Source organism: Chionomys nivalis, chromosome 4 (genome assembly GCF_950005125.1).
Source record: "Chionomys nivalis chromosome 4, mChiNiv1.1, whole genome shotgun sequence".
Lineage (NCBI taxonomy): Eukaryota > Metazoa > Chordata > Mammalia > Rodentia > Cricetidae > Chionomys > Chionomys nivalis.
The window spans coordinates 85,275,202-85,296,549 of record NC_080089.1 but is presented as its reverse complement, the minus strand read 5'-3'; the positions used below and the strand labels follow the sequence as shown (position 1 = coordinate 85,296,549).

General features: G+C 46.1%; 1 protein-coding gene across 5 annotated transcripts in view; it reads right to left on the bottom strand.

Moving 5' to 3' along the window:
- The window catches only part of Mrap2 (melanocortin 2 receptor accessory protein 2), a 34,436-nt gene that overhangs the window by 6,739 nt on the left and 6,349 nt on the right, over nucleotides 1-21,348 (bottom strand). For 2 of the 5 annotated variants that reach the window (XM_057768006.1, XM_057768007.1), the window contains exons 3-4: nucleotides 9,611-9,744; nucleotides 2,069-2,168 (exon numbers count right to left, since the gene is read on the bottom strand). In XM_057768006.1, the coding sequence (XP_057623989.1) occupies nucleotides 2,069-2,168; nucleotides 9,611-9,737 (227 nt within the window). In that variant the 5' untranslated portion in view covers nucleotides 9,738-9,744. Of the gene's footprint in view, nucleotides 1-2,068; nucleotides 2,169-5,800; nucleotides 5,886-6,516; nucleotides 6,605-9,610; nucleotides 9,745-21,348 lie in introns of those variants that run through there. The other 3 variants (XM_057768011.1, XM_057768009.1, XM_057768008.1) reach the window with 3 other exon arrangements.

Genomic DNA, 21,348 nt, shown 5'->3' with positions numbered 1-21,348 from the left:
AAGCCACTGCTGCCAGTCACTTGAGAAAGACTCAGCCTCTGACTTTCTCTTCTTACAGCCCATAACCCAGATTAGCCCAATGAGGCCCTATCAGTGCCACATCATAACGTGGCCTCAGACTTTATGAACAAATATTTAAACTGTAGCTCTGGGTTGAACCAGTTTCCTGAAGAGTGAAGGACATTTCCCTTCACCTTGTTAGAAGCTTACAGGGTTCCAGCGAGTCCTGGTCTATGGCTGAGCACACGTCAGGAAGTAGACTAGACAGAGTTCTCTAGAGAAACAACAGAAAGCAAATCTACTCCTCTCCTTCTCTCCTTTCCTCCTCCTTCTTCCCCTCCCCTCTCCCCCTTCACTCCACTGCGTGCATGCATGCGTGCGTGTGTAGAGAAATTTCACTCCAGAATTGACTCATTCGTACTCTGTAAGCCCCAAAGACTGTAGACTCAAGGAAGAATTCTTGTCTTGGGTGTCAGTGTTATTCTTGAAAGGTGCTCAGCTGAGTGAATGAAGCCCACCCACCTTCTAGAGGGTAATCTGCCTAGCCCACCCACCTTCTAAAGGGTAATCTGCCTAGCCCACCCATCTTCCAGAGGGTAATCTGCCTAGCCCACTCACCTTCTAGAGGGTAATCTGCCTAGCCCACCCACCTTCTTGAGGGTAATCTGCCTAGCCCACCCATCTTCCAGAGGGTAATCTGCCTAGCCCACCCACCTTCTAAAGGGTAATCTGCATAGCCCACCCATCTTCCAGAGGGTAATCTGCCTAGCCCACTCACCTTCTAGAGGGTAATCTGCCTAGCCCACCCACCTTCTTGAGGGTAATCTGCCTAGCCCACCCATCTTCCAGAGGGTAATCTGCCTAGCCCACCCACCTTCTAGAGGGTAATCTGCCTAGCCCACTCACTTTCTAGAGGGTATTCTGCCTAGCCCACCCATCTTCCAGAGGGTAATCTGCCTAGCCCACTCACCTTCTAGAGGGTAGTCTGCCTAGCCCTCACTTAAAGAATGCAGATTTAAGTATTAACTTCATCTTTTAAAAAGTACATGTACAGAAACACCTAGCGTAGTGTTTGGCCAAATAGCTAGAGATCATGGCCTCGTTAGGTAAATGTGCAATCTTTTGCCTACTTGTATGTATGACACCTGTGTGCCTGGTGCCAAATGAAGTCAGAAGAGGGCATCAGATCCCCTGGAACTAGAATTAAAGATGGTGGTGAGCTACCATGTGGGTGCTGGAAATCAAACCAGGGTCTTCTGGAAGAGCACTCAATGCTCTTAACCATCGATCCATCTCTCTGACCTATTTTTTTGTTTGTTGCTTGCTTGTTTTGTCTCTGTTTCAACCTTCCCTTCTCTTCCTAATACAAATGTCACCATATGTTTGGATTTCCTAGAACAATTCTATGAAAAGCAAAGGTGTGTGTGTGTGTGTGTGTGTGTGTGTGTGTGTGTGTAAAGAGGATGAAGAAAAGGGAGGGGGAAGAGGAGAGAGGGAAAAGGAGAGTGTTACTGGTGACATTCAAAGGGGTCTCCAGCATATGCCAGCTTATACTGTAACATAACAGCATTGCCCACCCTTTGGTATGTTTGTATTTAGAGGATTTCTCTAGCTCCTGATGTCTCCAGCAAACCGAGGAATGGGCTGAACAGTTCCCCTTCTCTGGGATCTCCATTACAGTTGAAGTCTAGATATAAGAACTCACAACAGGCAGGAGAGACCGCCAGGCTCACCTCTGTAAACACATCAGCATGTACGGTCAGTTTCCTCCATAGAAACCCTTTCCATGCAAAGGGAGAAAATGCATGCTAACGCCAACATAAAAATCAGATCTGGGATCAGCATGAAGACGGCAGAGAAAGAACAAGAAGCCTGAATTGATAAGGGCGGCAAGAGACAAGAAGCCAGGGAGAAAGGGTGATCTCTCCTAGATAGCACCCAGATCTGGGTGGGTAGTAAATCCATGCCCTGAACACCTCCCCATCCCTGGATTGGCCCAGCACTGGTCCCCCTCCGCCCCCAACACCCCGTCTAGTTCTATGTGAAGCAGAGAGCTGTCCAGACTTACTCTTGGTGTGGAGCGCCTGTCTTCGTCAGCAAAGTCAGCACAAAAAACATGAAAATCACAAAAACGGCGAGACCAACCCAGAATCCGATCACAATGGAATCTACAAGACAGGGAAGGTGAAGTTAGTGTTTGGCGGGATTTGAATCAGCTTAGAAACATGTCAGGATGCTGAGCTTCCTGGAGATTCTAGAGTGCACAGTCAACCATCACAATGGGGCATGAAGATAGGACACAGGTTGTCCCAAGCTTCAATCTTCTACTTCGCTGCCTTGGATTAGATTTAAAATGAGTTGACTCTACTCCAGTTCATTCGTGTTCATATTGATGAAATTCAGGTCTTGGCCACTTTCTGGAAAGGACATAGAGCCTAGCCTCCTGACCAGTACAAAGGAGTGAATCCCTCCTTTCCCTGCCTTGACCCTTTTCTGCACAAGCTGCTTTATCCCAGCTCTGACGCTGAGGCTGGCCTACACTGGCAGGTTGAAAGTGCCTCTCACCATAGAACCTTCATCCGGCCACTGATGGAAACCAAGGCAGAGACCCACGGCGGAGCTGGGCTGAGTGTCCAAAGTCCAGTTGAGGAGTGGGAGGAGTGAGAATATGAGCAAAGAGATCAAGACCATGATGGGGAACACCCACTGAAACAGCTTTTCTGAGCTAATGGGAGCTCACCAACTCCAGCCAGAGAGGGGAGGAAACAGCATAGGTCCAAACTAGTCCCTGTGCATGTGGGTGACAGTTGCATGGCTGGGCAGACTGCGGAGCCACTGCCAGTGGCACCAGGATTTTTCCCTACTGCTTCTACTGGCTTTTGGGGAATCTATTCTCTTTGAATGGATACCTTGCTCAGCCTAGATATAGTAGGGAGGGCCTTGGGCCTTCCCCAAAGCAATGTGCCTTACCCTCTCTGAGGAGTGGATGGGGGTGGGGTGAGGAGGGAGGTGGAGGGAATGGGAGGAGGGGAGGGAGTGGGAACTGAGATTGGTATATAAAATGAAAAAGGATAGTTTGTTTTCTTTAAAAAAAAAAGAATTTTAAAAAAATAAAATAAAAGATTTAAAAAAAAAAAAGTGCTTCTCAGAACACTTTACCCTGCAGCCAGGAAGATATCCCGCAGGGCTGGCTTTTATTACAATGGCCATCCTTGTCTCCTAATTTACTCCTACTTGAAATCCCGTTTGGACGAGGGGACACTATCCTTGTGTTTGTGTTAGCCCCTGGCTAAGCCTTCCTCATACCATCACTTGAACAGAAGTTTCCACCCCTCTAGAGCTGGTCAAAGTCTGCCCTGCAGGGTCCACCTTGCATAGTTAGCACTCTGGATGAAAATTAATGACTCGTTTCTAGTATCTTAATTCCAGGTGCTAAAAAAACAGCGATTTCTTTAGCCCTTGCCTTTCAATCTAATGGCAATAAGGCGTAAAGGTAAGAGGGTGTAAGGCGGTATCTTCAGGGTGATTCAGCAGGGCGAAGCACTTGTGGAGTAATCCTGACACTGAGCTTGTGTTCTAAACCCACGAAAGCTGTCACGAGAGAACCAAACCCACAAAGCTGTCCTCTATAGGAACACCAGGGCATGAGGGTGCACCCACCCACACATCATACACACACACACAATAATAAATGAAAACACATAAAGCAAATCACCAAAAACATATGTACTCAATTACAGCTGATTTGAAATTATAAATCTCAGTACACCTGGGCATGTGCTGTGATTAAAATGCTGTATGGTTATCTTCAGGTCTACACATTGTATTTTAGCAACTGCTTCACAGAAAGAGCCAACTTTAAAACCGTAACAGGCTTTCTGTTGGGCCACCAACCAGCTCCCAAATCATGACATGGAAATTTGTTATTAGTAATGAATGCTAAGCCTTATCTTAGCTCTTGTTTTAATCTGTTTCTCTTTATCTACGTTTTTGCCTTGACTTTTTATCTCTCATTCTGCATATCTTCCTTTCCTCTGTATCTGGCCCTGGCCTCTGGTCCCAGTGTCTCCCCCCTTTCTCCTTCATTCCGTCTTCTCTCTCATTCCTCTAACCTAGATTTCTCTGCCTACTTATTCTCTCTGCACACCAGGCTTGCCTATCCCTCTCCTGCCTACCTATTGGCCATTCCGCTTTGTAATAGACTAATCAGGTGCCTTAGGCAGGCAAGGTGAAAGAGCAACCCATCTTTACATAATCAAACAAATGCAGCACAAACGCATGTTTAGCACATTTTTACATAAAGTAACATTCCATAATATTCCACAGCATAAACAAATGTAACACGTCTTTGCCGACATAAAGTAATAATACACAACAATCCCTCAAACTACATGCCAGTGTCATATTTCAGACCTAAAGTTAGCATGCAGTCCCACTGTGATGAGTGAAATTTCCAAATCTGTTTATTGAGAGGGTCTCTCCTGAGGAGAGTGAAGTAGGGGTCCCTGAGGGCCAAGGAAAGAAAGAAAACAGTCTTGTGGGCTGAGCCATGTCCTAAGCTAGACAAAACTTGACCATGTCTCTCCTGTTACCCCCTTGTTGTCTAATAAGCCTTCCCAAAGACCTCAAAGGAAGAGCAGAGTGGCTGCCCCTGGCGTTTCTTCTCTATTAAAATGCATATGTGAGATACCAGTCTGTCTTGGAGCATCCCTCTCTTCTACATTCAGGCCATCTTTAGACTCCCACTTTAAGGATTTAAAATAGCTAATGAAATTATATGTTCGCATATATGACAGACAGAAAACAAAAGCCATATAAAAGACCGCATTTTACTGTACTGGTTGCTCTGGGTTTTTGTTTGTGTTTGTTTGTTTGTCTGACCCAGAATTGCTATGGTGATTAAAAGCTGCTTTCCTAGGGAAGCCTCAGAATCCAGTCTCTTTGTTCAGAGCTCACGGCTGCAGCTCCATAGGGATCAGTGGACTGGTCCGCAGCACACCTCCACTTTCCTAAGCAGGGAGTGGGCAGGGGAGAAGGGATGCTGAGATGGAGACTACAAGCCAGGAGCTGAAACTGTCACTGCCATCCATAGCCACACCACGACACCGGGCATCCCTAAGACCCTGGAGCGGCCACTGCTTCTGAGGCCACACCTTCACCAGTGGCCTCTTTTCGGCTCTCTTCCGGACTCAAGCTCTGCCTCATGCTGCCAAGTGTGAATTTCTCTCCATGACCCCTTCGCTCCTGGCGTTTCCACAGCACCTCCATCCATGGCCTCTCCTGGGCTCCTCGGCCCTTTTTCTTGATTCCTTCATGCCTTTAAAAGCAGTACCATGTGGGAGACTTACAGATTATCAAGTTCAGCTGCCAACTTGGAACTCAGCCTGGGGCCCTCTAGACCAGATTTTACCTCGAAGAAGCCAGTCTCAATCACAGCTGATTTCTCAGCTCCAGCTCACCTTCATCCATTTTCCCACGAAAACAAAGGTTCCGCTTCTCTAGTCCTAACTGAGATATATCTCACAAAGAGTGCAACAGAGTCTGTGCTTCCCTCTGAAACCTCACAGTCCAGACTTGTGTCATCTGCGCTGTGTTCAGTATTACCTTCCCAGTTCTCACAAGAGCTCACTGAGCTCTGAGCACTCAGTCCAAAGCTCCAGATTCCTCCTCCATAGTCAGGCACAAAGCCGCAGTACTCCATTTCCCTGGCACCAACTGCTATGCTAGCTTCCTCCCCCACTCCCCACCCCAGGAAAAACACTGACCAAAACCACCCTGGGGAAGGAAGAGCCTGTCTCACCTTACAGTCCAGCAGGAGGAGTCAAGGCAGGAATTCAAGGTCAAAACCTGGACAGAAACTGAGGCAGAAGCTACAGAGGAGAAACGTTCCTTACCGACTTGGGCTTGCTCAACCAGCTTTCTTCTACAACTCAAGACCACCTGGAGGGGGTGGAACCACCCACAGTAACCTGGCCCCTCCCACATCAATCCCTAATCAAGAAAATGCCTTCAGACTTGTAACAAAGGCCAACTCTGATGGCTGAAAGTCTTGTCTTCTCAGGTGACTCCAGTATGTGACAACTTACCAGGCACTAAGTTGTACAATGCCCACCTTCTGATGTTAGCTGTATCCTGGGGTTCAATCCCAGGACACCCCCCCCATTTCCTAATCACACCCCCTCACCAACCGCTTGGCCTTGAAAGGCATTTAAATGCCGACAGCTCTCAGATTTATGCCTTCATCATCCTCCCCCCCCCCCCCCCCCGTCTTCCTGGATGTCTGGTAAGTGTCTTAATTTTACAGGTGCAAAACTGAGCTCCAATGCTCCTCCCTGACACTGGTCTCTCCCTTACCTCCTCATCCCAGTTAATGGCAATTCCATTCTGCCAATTACTCTCTCTGGTCACAAAACCTGAAAGCGTTACCTGATCCCTTAAGCCATGTCAAGCATGACAGATCTGGAGAGACTCCGCATTTCTAAACGTCTGAAATGCATGCACTTCTTGCCAGCTTACTTTAGCCTGCACCTTGGCACATCAATGGCTGTGGTCCTTGCTTCTAAGCTTGCTCACTTCAACCTCAGGCACAGGAACCCCAGTAGAACCTAAGGCAGAGGCTTTTCCCCTCTGTTTCAAAGCCTGATCTGGCTCCTTAGAGAAAAGCCAATAGTCTTAGCCGGATCTCCATGCTCCACCCCCACCCCTGTCCTCTTCTCCTTTACACTTGGCTTCTGCTACTCTGTATGGAATTTACTCCCCTGGCACTGGGATGACCTCCTTTTTCCTTGCATGTTCCAGTTTGTTCTGGACATGGAGCATTTTCTGGCCTGTTCTTCCTTCAGACACGGCTCAATCTCACAGTTCCTTCAGATCTCTCCCTCAGATCTCTCCCCTTCACCACGGCATGACAGAAGCCAAGCCGTGAGAGGAGGGGCGTTTGGATGTTCAGCTCACTGCTGTCTCTCCAGTGCATAACATGATTCCATTCACAATAGGTGCTCAGGAAATATGCTGAAATCACAAATGAATGATTTCCACACTGAGCAGCAACCATGCTCTTTGTAGGCTGAAGAAGGTCATCTGAGGATGCACCTGCTCTTGCCAAACATGGTCCATGTAAAGGGAGTTGACCATGATGAGGGAGCTGACCATGATGGCCACTCTTGTCCACAATATACACTTCCTCTGGAAATGGTCTGTTGTCATTCTATTTGCCAGACCAGCTTTCTGTGTCACCCAATAAAACAGCATGTCATTAAGGGTTACTGCTTCTTTTAAATGGAAGTCCAGGAGTTGGATAGATGGCCGAGCAGTTCAGAGCACATGCTGTCCTTGCTGAGGACGAGGTTTCCATTCCGAGCATCCATATGATGACTCACGATTGTCTGTAGCCCCAGTCCCAGACAGCCTGGTGCCCTCTTCTGGGCTCTGCAGGCACTAGGCACACATGGTGTACAGACATACATGCAGACAAAACACTAATACACGTAAAATAAATAAAACTAATAAAATGGAAGAATGTACAGATGGTCACATTCCCAGGGTGGACATTCCTGTGGATTTCCTGTGTATCAAGGGGACAGGCACAGCTATTTATGTTCCGTTCCCTCTCGGCCTCATATTGTCAGGTTCCTGTGCCAAGAGCCCTTTCCTTCGGTCAGAGTTTTCCCATCAGTGCAGGGAATGCCTGAACATTTTTGTATTTTCATGACGTTAGTGTTTAAACAAAAGAATTATCATTAATAATATGCAATGTGCCACAGCTTCTTTGCCTTGGTTTTTAAAGGAAATTCGTTTTTTCAAACAATAATCATTTCTATAACAAAAAAGAAATGCTCAAAGCAGAGCTGCATTGGTTGTCTCTGGAAATGTGCCAATAGAAATTAGAGCAGCAGGGCTACCTGTGGAGCCCCTTAGACCAAGGAAAAGAGACAGGACCAGACGGGCATAACGCTGATGGAAAGGCTCACATGACAGGGAACATGGCTCTCCGCCAGTCTTTCCGATTTCTACCAAAATGCATAACAGACAAGTGTCCTTTCCTGGAAGTTATCCCATTAAAAACAACAGATTAAAGGACTAGCGATTTTAGGAGGGTGATTTCATACTCAGACCACAAGACCCTTATTCATATGATTAACAACTGCATGTCCTAAGAGGTTTATGCGCTTCCTCTTCATCCCCATAAATACTGAGCAGGTATCAACAAAGGAACAAGAAAAGCACTTCATTATTACTGCAAGTGTGAAAGACACGTGGTTTAGCGAGTGGCTTTGCTTAAGGAAGCAAAGTAGAGATCCCTCCTTGCAGTGGAAGAGGGAATGGGTGCTGCTGGTGGGTACAAGGATCACTGCTGCCCACAGGGAAGGGAGGGAGAGGAAAGAGGGAGGGAGGGAGGGACGGAGGGAAAAGAACATGCCTATGATTCTGATCTTTCACATTTCCCAATGTACCACTTGGTCTGGATCAATTTAGAGGTTAAAATGGAGAGCTGGAGAGGAGGCTCAGCAGTAAGAGGATGTACTGTCCTTGCGTCAGATCCAAGTTCATTTCCCAGAACCCAGATCAGGTGACTCACAACTACCTGTATCTCTAGCTACAGGAGAACTGTGGCCTCTGAAGGAAACACACACACACATACACACACACACACACACACGATAGATAGATAGATAGATAGATAGATAGATAGATAGATAGATAGATAACAATGAGTCTAAAATGTTTATAGGATTTATGTATACATTTCAAAACAACTGGACAGTTACAGCATGACCCTGAATGGTTGGCAGTGCCCTCTTATAGAACTGCAGTGCTCTGTGGCAGATCACTAACCACGCCAATTCCCTGAAGTGCAATTGATGCCTACATCTCCACAGTATATGCGGGGAGGCTGCTCTTGTCCGTTTCTGTGAACATCGCTCTTCAGGAATCCAGCAGTCCAATGGGATTTTTAAAATGTTGTTTAATATTGATTTATTTTTATTTTATGTGCTTTAGTGCTTAGCCTATAAGTATGTGTGTGCCATCTTTGTACAGCACTCATGAAGGCCAGAAGAGAGCACTGTATCCCTTCAAACTGGAGTTACAGGTGGTTGTGAGCAGCCCTGTGGGTGTTGGGAATAAAACCTGGGTCTGTCTGAAGAGCAGCCAGTGATCTAAACTGCTGAGCCATCTCTTCATCCTTCTAATAGTTTGTAAATGATACTACTGTCTATTACAAAAGAAGAGTCTTCATGCAATCATTCTAGATCCTATTTCTATACACATTTTTGTTGTTGCTCTTCAAATACTGAGGCTTTGAGGGAGTAGTTTTTTTTTTTGAATAGTTAATGCATTCTTTTTTAAAAGATTTTTCTAAGGCTAAAACATGAATCCACACTCTTCTACCAAGGGGGTGTTATTTCAGGTTCCTTGAAAATCAGAATTATCAATGCCCCCATATCATACCATTCCAGAACAATCAGCCTTTGTGGAAGGGGTACTTGGTATTTAGAGATAGGAGACCATTCTGTAAGAAGATAGGATATTAGGGAAAGGCAATCACAGGGATTTCACAGGTTAACATGAACATATGACAGTGACCCCCAGGGGGCAGCACAAGACTTACATTTATGAGCCTTCAGTCCTTCAAAGGAAACTGGTCCAATCTCATAGTACTCATACTCCCAGGTGTAGTCAGAATTAGAAGCTGACTGCAGGGATGTTCTGTTAGAAGTCAACCTCTGGGCAGACATCTCCACCCTGCGCACATGGAGAAAGGCAAGTGCAGAACTCATCAGTCCATTCTCAGTTACCCCAATTGCTCTCGCAAGAGGGTGGGGCCAAAAGTCTCTAGTTCTTAGCCACTGGGTCACCAGCTGTCTAGACCTCACACCATGTAGCCTCTATTTCCTTTCATTTCCACTAGCCGAGAATATATATGAAGTCAGAGACAGACATGCTGTCTTTGTGAGTGTGTGAACTGTACCGAATGCCTGGCATGCAGTCCGTGTGAACTTCTGGGAGAAGGAAGCGGGGAGGGAAAGGAGAGACTGTGTCAACACCTCTGAGATTTTGCATCAGCCTCATCACCTAGACCTGTGTGCAGTAACATCAGTGTCAGGACCGACTGCCAGCACATCTGTCTTGAGCATCTGTGGTGTAGCAATGCAGAAGTACATCCAGTACGGACACACAGCAGGGACATGGACTACAGCAACTGCACAGGGTGGGAAGATCCTCAGTCAATGGCCACACCTCACCTTTGTGTATTCCCAAAGTAGTCCATACTTCAAGGATTCCCCAAATACCTTTGTTCTTGTTGTTGTTGGGGATTATTTTAAATATTTCCTTTGGGAGATTGTTAGAATGTGTATCTGGGAAGAACACAGTCATTGCAGCTCATGTGTGATTACTGTGAAGTGTCTCATGCAAGTGAGATTGCCTGCTGGTCTCATGCAAGTGAGACCAGGACCCCACAGACAAATGGACACACAGAAGTCATTTAGGGGAAACTGGCTAAAACACCGATCCAAATTGAGATTCTCTGAGCAATCTCCACCATTGCATGTCAGTCTATAAAAGAATTTTCTCAAACTTGCCTTCTTCTGCCTGCCAGGGGCTCAGAGTCACCCACAGCTAACATTAGGGTACAGCCACAGGGCTAGCCAAGCCAAATCATCACCACCATTCTGTCCCAGGGCACACATCTCTCCTTTCATACTCCTTCTGCCTGTGAGCTGAAACCCAGAGTATCCCATACCACAATGTCCAAAGTGTAAGGCACTGGGGCCCACAAATGCCGGCTTGTGCTAGGAATTAAGTCACTCCCCTAAAGGCAGACAGGCAGAAACAGAGATGGCAACCCTTACGTGGGGAAGAAAGCTCGGTAAACTAAAAGAAAAGCTGAACTTTACCTAAGTTAAACATTCAGTTACCCATCCCATGTCAGTTCAAAACCATTACGTGTGCTGGTGAATCTTCTCCACTTGCCTGGATTTAGAATCACCATGGAAACACTGCTCTGGGTATACTGATGAAGACTTTTCAGACAGGCTTAACTGAGGAGGGAAAACCAATCCATGCTGTAGGTGATGCCCGGCCATCGGTGGGGTCCCACACTGAATAAGAAGGAGACAGAGCCGAGCCCCAGCCTGCATCCGCCTCTGCTCCCTGACTCATGCTCCCGCCACTGTGTCTGTTCCCCTTCTGCCCTTGCTCTTGTCCGGTGTTTTCCACACCGCCAAGAGAAGTAACTGATGCCAAAAGCTGGTGCTGCAGAGCGGGGCCTGTGTCTCTACATCCTCTGGTTGCTTCTACCTCGTCTGCCTATTACAGTTTGCGCCTTTCTGCTGACGACTCCAAAGGGGGACCAGACTTTCAGGGGGCCTTCCCTACTGTTTCCTGCCTCAGGAGCTGTATGCTGCCCTGCCTGGCCCAGGCTCCAGCTAGCCAGCCCCACCGTTCCCAGTCACCATGTGTGTTTACAAATAGACGTTTCAAACTTCCCAAACTGCCTCCAACAGTAACTTGGTTTTTTATAACATACTTTACATATTTTTGTGCCTCACAACCAGCATTCTGTGTTTTGATTTTAATGTAACATTTTTATTCAAAAAATTTGTTTTCAAGAAATATGACCAACCCACTTTTCTGCCTTTCCTCATAATGGCAATCTATGATTCAAGGCTGATGAACACAGCTCATGCAGCTCTTACTAAAAACCTAATGTGAGGGGAAAACCTTTTTTTATCAGGTTGACAAATTAAGTTGTTAATGCTACCATGTCTCATGATATTAACAAACAAAATAAACTGAAAAAAAATAGTAAGAACACAAATGTCCCAAGGATGTGACAAGGTGTTTTTTAAAGGACTTCATGAGCTATGACTCTGCCCTAAGCTAAGGCTGGAGACAAAGCCAGAGAGCCCTGATTGGCTCAGGCTCCAGCCAGCCGGACCCACACTCCCCAGTCCCCAACCCAACAATGTATGCTTACACACAGATGTTTCAAACTTCCCATTTTCCCGAAGATTTGAGTCAGTCCCATGAGGAACGTGAAAGATGAAACAGAGCAGATGTGTTCAATGATGGACAGCTGCTGTGATTGCTCACAGGAGCAACATTTACAAACACTGACCTAAAGGATTGTTTCCAACCAAAATGACCTGGGAAACTCACAGACTGGTGATGTGGGAGTCCCCTCTGTACGCTGTGAATACCATTGGTGAATAGAGAAACTGCCTTGGCCTGTTGATAGGGCAGAACTTAGGTAGGCAAGGAAGACTAAACTGAATGCTGGGAGAAACTTTATCCAGTAAGCCACAGCCATGTGGTGATACACAGATTACTAGAAATGGGTTAAATTAAGATGTAAGAGTTAGCCGATAAGAAGCTAGAGCTAATGGGCCAAGCAGTGTTTTAAATAATACAGTTTCTGTGTGATTATTTTGGGGCTGAGTAGTGGGGAACCAACAAGCAGCCTCCTTCAACAGACTGGGATGTGTTTAAAACTGTTTAGGCTTTGTGCCCATGCTGTATCTAAACGTCAAAAAAAGGTTACTGATTTTGCCGGGCAGTGGTGGTGCACGCCTTTAATCCCAGCACTCTGGAGGCAGAGGCAGGTGGATCTCTGTGAGTTCAAGGCCAGCCTGGTCTACAAGAGCTAGTGCCAGGACAGGGTCTAAAAGAGAAACCTTGTCTCAAAAAAAAAAAAAGTATTGATTTTTATAAATACTGGCCTTCTGGCCCTAATATTTATAACATGTATTTTCTGTGTTTCCTACTGGGTAGAGAACCACATGTTAGCTAGCCACTGAATCAACCACACTCTTTAAACTCCAAGTACCCATTTCCTCCAGCCACCACCTTTCCTTCTATAAAATGCATTATGTTATTAATTATTTTCATTTCAAAAAGTCACGCATGAATTTTTGATGCAAATAAAAATTATGTATTTGTTACTTTAAATACATAGAACAAAACCAAAAGATTTAGAGTGGATCATAGTGGCTAATAGATCCATACAACCCAGAAATTTCTTTCTTGAGTTCCTGGTAGTTATTTCTCTCTCATGAAGGCCTGCCTTCCTGATTATCCAACCTCATCGTCAGACAAGAAGTTAAATTTAATTTACTTTTTAAAAAATGTTTATTTATTATGTAGCAGTTTTCATCCCTGCACTCCAGAAGAATGTGCCAGATATTATTATAGATGGTTGTGAGCCACCATGTGGTTGCTGGGAATTGAACTTAGGACCTCTGGAAGAGCAGCCAGTGATCTTGACCTCTGAGTCATCACTCTAGCCCCGTGAATACATTTTTTTAAAATATTTATTTATTATGTATACAATATTCTGTCTGTGTGTATGCATGCAGGCCAGAAGAGGGCACCAGACCTCATTACAGATGGTTGTGAGCCACCATGTGGTTGCTGGGAATTGAACTCAGGACCTTTGGAAGAGCAGGCAATGCTCTTAACCTCTGAGCCATCTCTCCAGCCCTAGCGATAGCCTCTCCTCCTGCTCTGCATGGTGATCCATCCAGCCCCTGTCAGGCATGCTACTTAGACTGGTGAACACAGACACTGAACTCTAACCTAGAGATGGACCACCAATGCACATGGGATGAAACCTGGGGAGAGTACAACCTAAGCTCCCATCTCTCTGTCCTTGTTCAGCTCAGAAAAACTCAGACTTGAGTCAGTCCCATAACCCCATCCCCTCAGGTCCTGTCCGGTCATTTAATATATCTAAACAAAAAAGCTGGAAATGTTAGATCATGGCTCATTCTATAACATCAGTCATTCTAGGAAACCAGATCTAGTAAAGAAATCAATGTGCCTTGCCCTTTCTGGGGAGAGGATGTGGGGTGGGGTGGAGGGAATGGGAGGAAGCGAGTTGAAACTGGGATTGGTACACGTCAAGTTGGGAGCATAGGCCCCTGCCCCTTGCATCTATCCCAGCCCCCAGGCCTGGTCTGGACTCCAAATCCCAGCAGGCCAGGTCCTGACCCCTCCCTGGGGTGGGGTCAGAACCACTCCCCAGGGTATTTAAGTGATCCCCCCCCCCAAAAAAAAGAGGAACACGTGGTCTCCCTTTCTTCCTGGGGGGGGGGAGGGTTGGCTCCGGTTTCCCCCTGGGGCTACCCTGGGGCTACCTGAGAGTGCAGAACTCCCATTAAACCTGGATATTTCTTAATTCGGCTTGTTTTGATTTGACTTGATTGGGAATTTTTATGTCGGCAGGGAGCTCGTATTAGGAAATATTCCTAACAGTATGTAAAATGAAAAAAAGATAAACTTTTTTTAGCCGGGCGGTGGTGGCACACGCCTTTAATCCCAGCACTCGGGAGGCAGAGGCAGGCGGATCTCTGTGAGTTCGAGACCAGCCTGGTCTACAGAGCTAGTTCCAGGACAGGCTCCAAAGCCACAGAGAAACCCTGTCTCGAAAAACCAAAGTAAATAAATAAATAAAATAAAATAAAATAAAATAAAATAAAAAAGAAATCTGGCTCTGTCCGTCCCCTGCTGGGAGCATTGAAGCCTACAGGTGTCAGCAGGAGAAAACAAACCTGAGGAGACCGTTCTTCCCCTGGAAGCCTGGTCCCTAATACACTGTAGCAACTACGGGGAGGTATAAACAGACACTTCTCCCCGTCTCTGCAGTCCTTGGCCCTGAGTTAGGTCAGGTTCCTGATGACTTTAAGCCATGTATTCCCCCTGTGAAATGTTACAAAAGTGAGTCCTCCTCTTAGTTCCCAAGGATGTTCCTCCCTGATGGCTCACTCTAAATGGGATGACTTCCTAGAGACACAAGGAAAACAAGAACCTCTATTTTCTCAGACACTTGAATTGGAATGTGGCTATTAAAGCAGCTCTCTCTCACACACCCACTGCTTCTGCCATCACCACTTTTTACCATTAAATAAGGAAGATGTAAAAATGTGCACTTTGATTGGGGAAGGCCAGGGGAGGCAGATAAAATGGTGAGTGGACAGGGCGGGTGCATTATTATTAAGCAGGCTGCTGCAACAAAGGAGAAGTCCGACAACACCTGGAGTTGGCAGGACATGGCAGCGGCATCCACATGATGGTTTGACAGGCATGCAAAATGTAAGAGTCATGGAGGCTAGCACCAAGGTGCCAGGAAGCCACTAAGCCAGGCAGGAGATAGCAGGGTCAGGGTCTTTGTAAAGCGGTCGTTGAGAGGCTACGGTATGAAGCAATGGAGACTCCCCCCCACACACACAATGTTGAGATGCAGTGACTTTAGAATATCTATGGCATAAAGCCATCTATGGCACAAAATTCAGCTGGCCCAAGAGAGAGGGTACATGTGCTATAGGCAACAGAAATGGGGATCCGGAGCTACCCAAGGCTGCTGGAGCCACCAGATACCACCAAGAACCCCAGACGCTGGGCATGGAGCTGAAGGTTTGGTGTTTGCCTTGCTGGATTTCAGTCCTTTGGTCTAATCTTTCCTTCCTGTGTCCCTATTCCTCCTTTCTGGAGTGAGAATGTTTGTCTCACTCCTTTGTATACTGTAAAAAAGATAACTTGGGAGCTCATAGTTAGATTGCCTTGAGCCTCACAAGACACTCTGGTCTTAGCTTCTCAACAGTGTGGAACTTTTGAGACTGGGGAAGCCCTTGAAGGTAGACCCACCAGCTCTTAGGCAGCAGAGTTGGTAGAAGAGCAGTCACAGGGGCTTATGTGCAAGTAAGCTAAGGAGATCTCGGCCTCTCTTCTTTTTTCACTTCTGGGTCACCATGAGCTAAGCAGTTTTGCTCTGCTGTGTGCTCCTCACTAAGATGCCATGACTTCTCAGTAGTCCAAAACAACAGGCAAAGAAACTGTGTACTGAAACCCTGAGCGAGAGCCTTTCACCCTCATAAGCTGGTTGAGACAAAAAGCCACTGCAAAGGACATGGCACGGGCTGCACCATCTCTGCTCACTTTGAGTTACTTTGTCTCATAATTTGTCAGTTTGGAAACTGTACTTTTTAAACAGTCCCTCAGATACTCTATGCCCTCTGCCCCCTGCACACAGGACATCCCTTATGACGTGAAGTCTCTTCACCCTCTCAGCACCTCCACCCTCTTCCTTCCAACTCATGAGTTAGCAAACCCAATGGCCCCGTTCTTACACAGCTTGCCAGGGAAGAACGCTTATATTTCTAAATGACTGAAAAAAAATCTAAAGAGCTATCCATAAATAATATGAAACTCAAAAGCAAGTACCAATTTTTAAAGTTTTATTGTAACTTAGCCGTCTGCTTGTTTCCGGTTTTCTCTGGCTTCCTTGACATTCTAAGTGCAATAGAGATAGCCCAAAAGCCTACATTATTTATTTTCTGATCTTTCGTAGAAAACATTTGCCCACCTGTGCTACAGAGACATTAGAGAATTATCTGGGCCTCGGCTTTCCCCCTAGATAACTAAAGATGATGACAATACTTACTTTGCAGAGTGGCCATAAAGAACACAATGGCTTATGGGAGATGAATAGGCGAGGGGCTAGAGAGATGGCTCAGCTGGTAGAGTGCTCGACGTGCAAGCATGAGGACCAGAGTTCAGATCTCCAGTATCCATGTAAAAAGCTCGTGTCTGTAACCACTGGGACGGGGAGATGGGAGGAACCATGAGGCTTGCTGAACTAGTGAGAGCCAAGTTTTGAGACCATGTCTCCAAAATTAAGGTAGAGTGCAATTGAGAAAGACACGGATATCAACCCCTAGTCTCCACATGCACAGACATATACATATACACACATACATAAACACACAAAGATGAACAGTGAGGGAAGATTCAAGGTGTGCCTACACTGTTACTATTAGCTAAGAACTGTTCTGGGAAGAAAATCCTGTTTTTATTCTTCAAACACCTCCTACTCCTTGGCCAGCAGATTCCTATCAAACCAACTGTGGTTAATAGATCTAGGTAAATGAAGAAAATTAAAAATAACATATATGGGATGCCACTCAGTGCTTGTCTATCATGTGTGGTAAGCCTGGACTCAATCCCCAGAACTATGAAAACAAAAGAGGGGAAGAAGAAATGGAAAGAAATTATTCATAAAAATAACTCAAATGATAGCCATTTGGATGTTTAAAAGCTGTAGTGATCAGCACTTATGTCTCAGGGTTCCTGCAACCAGCTGACTTACCAACTTAGAAATACAATAAAAACTGTTTCTTTTTAAGGAAACTAAGATGAAGTCTCCTCGGATCATTGCAAATTGACATTGCAACCACTGAAATAAACAGAGCAGAGGGAGACAAGAAGATAATGATAAGAACATGAGACAAAGGAAATAAAAGCAGACAACGTTGTTTCCCCTAAGCGATATGCTGCAAGGACCCAGCTACCCTCCCCATAGCTCCACAGCAGTACACAGCGGAGACCACCAGGACTGGACGCAGCTGCCTGGCATCCTTACAGCGCTCCAGGCAGTAAACACGGCCTATGCTAGTCTGGAGACAGCAAACATGAACGAATGCTCCTTCTCTCCCACACACGATTCCCTTCCACCATTCTTATCTATGTGCCATGCTCCCAAAAGAAAGAATTCATGATAGGAAGATTCAGAGCAGAGACCTGACAAATGTGGCGGTGAAGGATACTGGGAGCAGCCCCGGGGTCCTGCCTTTCATTTAACTCCTTTTAAAGCCCATCAGGTGCCCTTGGAAAGGTCCAATAGGCAATGCTTTTCCATTCAAGCCCCCGGGCAGATACTTGGGATTTGGAGACATGAGGACAAACAGGCCGTGGGAAGCAGCTTCTTACCCCTTCACCACATTACAGACACCCAGGGCGGTCTCTGAGCTTGGCTGAAAAGGAGGCTGAGATTGCTGGCTGTTTATATTGCCATCTCTTCTGTCTGGGAAGCCTGCCCTAGAGACTGTCCACGATCCCGGCTGGCTCAGAGGCAGTGACACTCTGACACCAGGACTCACACTAGGGAGCTAAAAGCTGACAGTGTCTCTCTGGTATACAGACAGGGAATAGGGGGTGCTCCCCCTCAGCGCCCTGCTACTCTAAGTATCTAATATAGGTCAGATTGCCCCAGACCTGCTTGCTTCTTCAGAAGAACAGTGGGAAGAGAGCGGGAGTAGGAGGGGCCTGTCTCTTAAAGGGACCTTTGCACCTGCATAGTCAGGGAACTGCTTGCCATGGGCAGAAGGGTGACACACTATGCCAGGTTTCCAAGGGGCAGGGCCAAGGTGTGCCTGGATACTAACAATAGGTATGTATGTGAGCACATACACATGATTGTTTATGTATACCTAGATACATAATCGACGGTGATAAGTAGTAAATTGATAGATGGTGATAATGGAATTTGACTGATAGATGAAAGAAATACACATGGACTGACATGGACACAGAGATGAATAATAATCAGTTATAGACTGATTAATAATAATAGACTGATTAATAATAATCACTTATAGACTGAATTTTGAACACCTTATAATTTGAAGCTCTAACGCCTGACACTTCAGAATGTAACTCTATTTGAAAACAGGGCTTCTAAAGGGGCTATAGAATAGGAGCTATCTGATGGACATCCTGAGAGAGATGGGGACACAGAGGGACTAAATGAGAACAGGTGGCAAAAGGACAACCGTCAGTGAGCCTAGGACAGGGCCTTTCCTTGTGGTCCTCAGTGGATGACCACTCATGTCTGTTTAAGCTTCTCTGCCTGCCTGCGGTATCTTGTAGTTCAAGCAAACTTCTGTAAGTGCTGAATAAATCTGAGGAAAACAGCGTTCTCTTTAACGAATTAAACTGTTATTAGAAATGAAACTCATTTCACTTTAACCTTAATTTGAAAGTTCATTACATCTGGCTTATTTTATCCCAACCTTTCTTGCAGTCATGAAACAATAAATATACTTTTGAAAAGAAAGCTATTTCCGAACTGTCATTAATCCACCCTCTCCTGTGCCACCTTCAACAGGTACATAAAGTTCCCACAAAAATGCTCTGTGAGAAGGAGGAGTGATTGTTCTAAACAAGGTAAAATTAGGATGAGAGAGTTCAGATCAAACACTGTGAGCAGAACCATGAGAAACTTAGTGGAGATAAAAAAAAATAGTCCAGGCCTACACACTCTTGATTCAGGCTTATATCAAGAATCATTCTCACTCCTGATGAGCCTCACATCCTAACACACACACACACAGACACATACACAGACACACACACACACACACACACACAGTATAGGGCTCCATGACAGCAGGATGATGTAGACAGCAGATACAAAGCATCTTGAAGTGTCTCAGTTTAGCACAGGAACTCTGGCTTGGCACAAACAAAGACGGTCCTCAAAGTTTCTACCCATCCTCTTCCATCCTCCAAACGGGACGTGGCTCTTCCTCTTTCCAGACTCCCACTTTCCCTTTCCTTGAGGGCAGGCCTCATCAAACAGTTTCCTCCTCTCAGATTGAAACAAGCAAGGAAGCTCCTTAAACAGGAAGGTAGACAACTCAAAACTGCTCCAGGAAGTCCCTGAAACCAACCAGATTCATTAGACCCCTCCCTGCCTGAGTAAGCAACAAAATCTGGGAGTCACCCTCGGACCCTAGGGAGCAAAGCTGGAGAGACTGAAATAAGATGAGCTCCCTGGAAGAAGCAGAACGCATGGAGCTGTCTGGAAGAGGTCTAGACCAGTGGCGGCAAGGGTATTCTCCAACCTGTTGAGCTGCCTGCAGGCTATGCAGTATGTTCCAGGGTTCCTAGCTTTTATGAGCTGTCACTCATGTTGGGGTAGGCCTTGGTGATGCAGCTGTCTTTGAGTCATTCTGCTCCTGGAAGTAACCCCTCACCCATACTCCTGTAAGTATCCCTAATAAAACTCATTGGCTCACCAAGCTAGACTTGGTGGTTTCTGTACTTTGAGTTGTTACTACCGTGGTGACTTGTCCAACTACTCTAGCACATGAAGACTCTTTTCTTTTCTCAAATTCCATGGCATGAATTACTTGAATTTCTTACTTAAGAGAGTAGTAGTTTGAATGAGGAATGGCCACCATAGAGTCAGGTGTTTGAGCACTTGGTCTCCAGTTCGTTGTCCCATTGGGAGATTTAGGAGGTGTGGACTTGATGGAAGAAGTTTGCCACTTGAGTTATGCTACCTCACTCAATTTCCAGTTTGTTCTCTCTACTTTGTGTCTCCCCCCAATGATGGAACTCCGGCCACCATGTCTGCCACTTGCTGCCAGGTCCTCGTGCTGTTACGAACTCTTATCCCCCTGGAAGTGTAAGCCTAAATAAATTCTTCCTTAAGCTGCCTTTGGCTATCGTATTTTATTACAGCAGCATCAAAGTAGCTAACACAAACAGCGTGACTCCAGCTCCCAAGAGATCAGCCTGTCGCTCACGAAGTATTCGTGCTGATTTATGTGGCTGTCGTTCTAAAACATTGGAGCCAGGTGAAATAAAACTTTAAACTTCAGGCATTTGCGTCACCCTAGGGAACCACTCTGTAAGTTTTAATTACCGGAGTTTATGAAACATTTGGCACAGACTACAGTAAGTGGAATAGGTTGTATCTTAAATCATTTGGGAGGTGATTTGTCAAAACTGGCTTGCTTCACTTCTCTCCAGTGGTATCCAGCCTCAAGCAGCACACACCCCTCCTACAGCCCTGAGCTAAGTCGCTCTATGGACAGGCAAGAACAAGGGGAAGGGGTCAATCGGATCTTGTAGTTACGGGAGGTTGAGACAACACATGAGAAAAAGCTCAAACACAAGGATCATCTTGTCAGTCTGGAGTTTTGACACAGGGGCAGCCATTGTTTGCTCTGTTCATTTGTCTAGCCCTCAGCCACCCTAAGGGATCTGCCGATAAGAAGCAAGCCAGAGCCTGGAGGAGCAAGGGCACTGATGGCTCCCAGCAACCTACCGCTTCACCCTACACAAACAGCCTGGTGAGAACAGAGCAAGGAGGGGCCTTGCAAAAGGAGGGGTGGATGGTAGAACCTGCCCCTTGCCTGAGGATCCCCAAGCATCTAAAAGTACTTAGCTCACCTTCCTTTGGTAGCGGGCTGCTAGGGCAAATAGCTAACTGCAGACAGTAAGGATAACTAGAAACATGAAGTGATTGTCCGTGGTAGCCATAATCTCGCAATCTCACTCCTAGCATGCCTGAGCTCAGCCTCAGACTCAAGGGAATACAGGGTGACTCTGCCTGCATCATTAGGCTGAGGAGAAATGTCAAAACACAGGCTTCTGTAAGGCTGTCCAGGGTTTCATCTGGAAAGTCTGCTTCTTTAGTGGACTTGTGTTACCACGGATGGGGCGGGGAGACAGGAGAGGTGTACGGTCATGTCCTCTCACTTGCCTCCTTGTGTCTCCTTC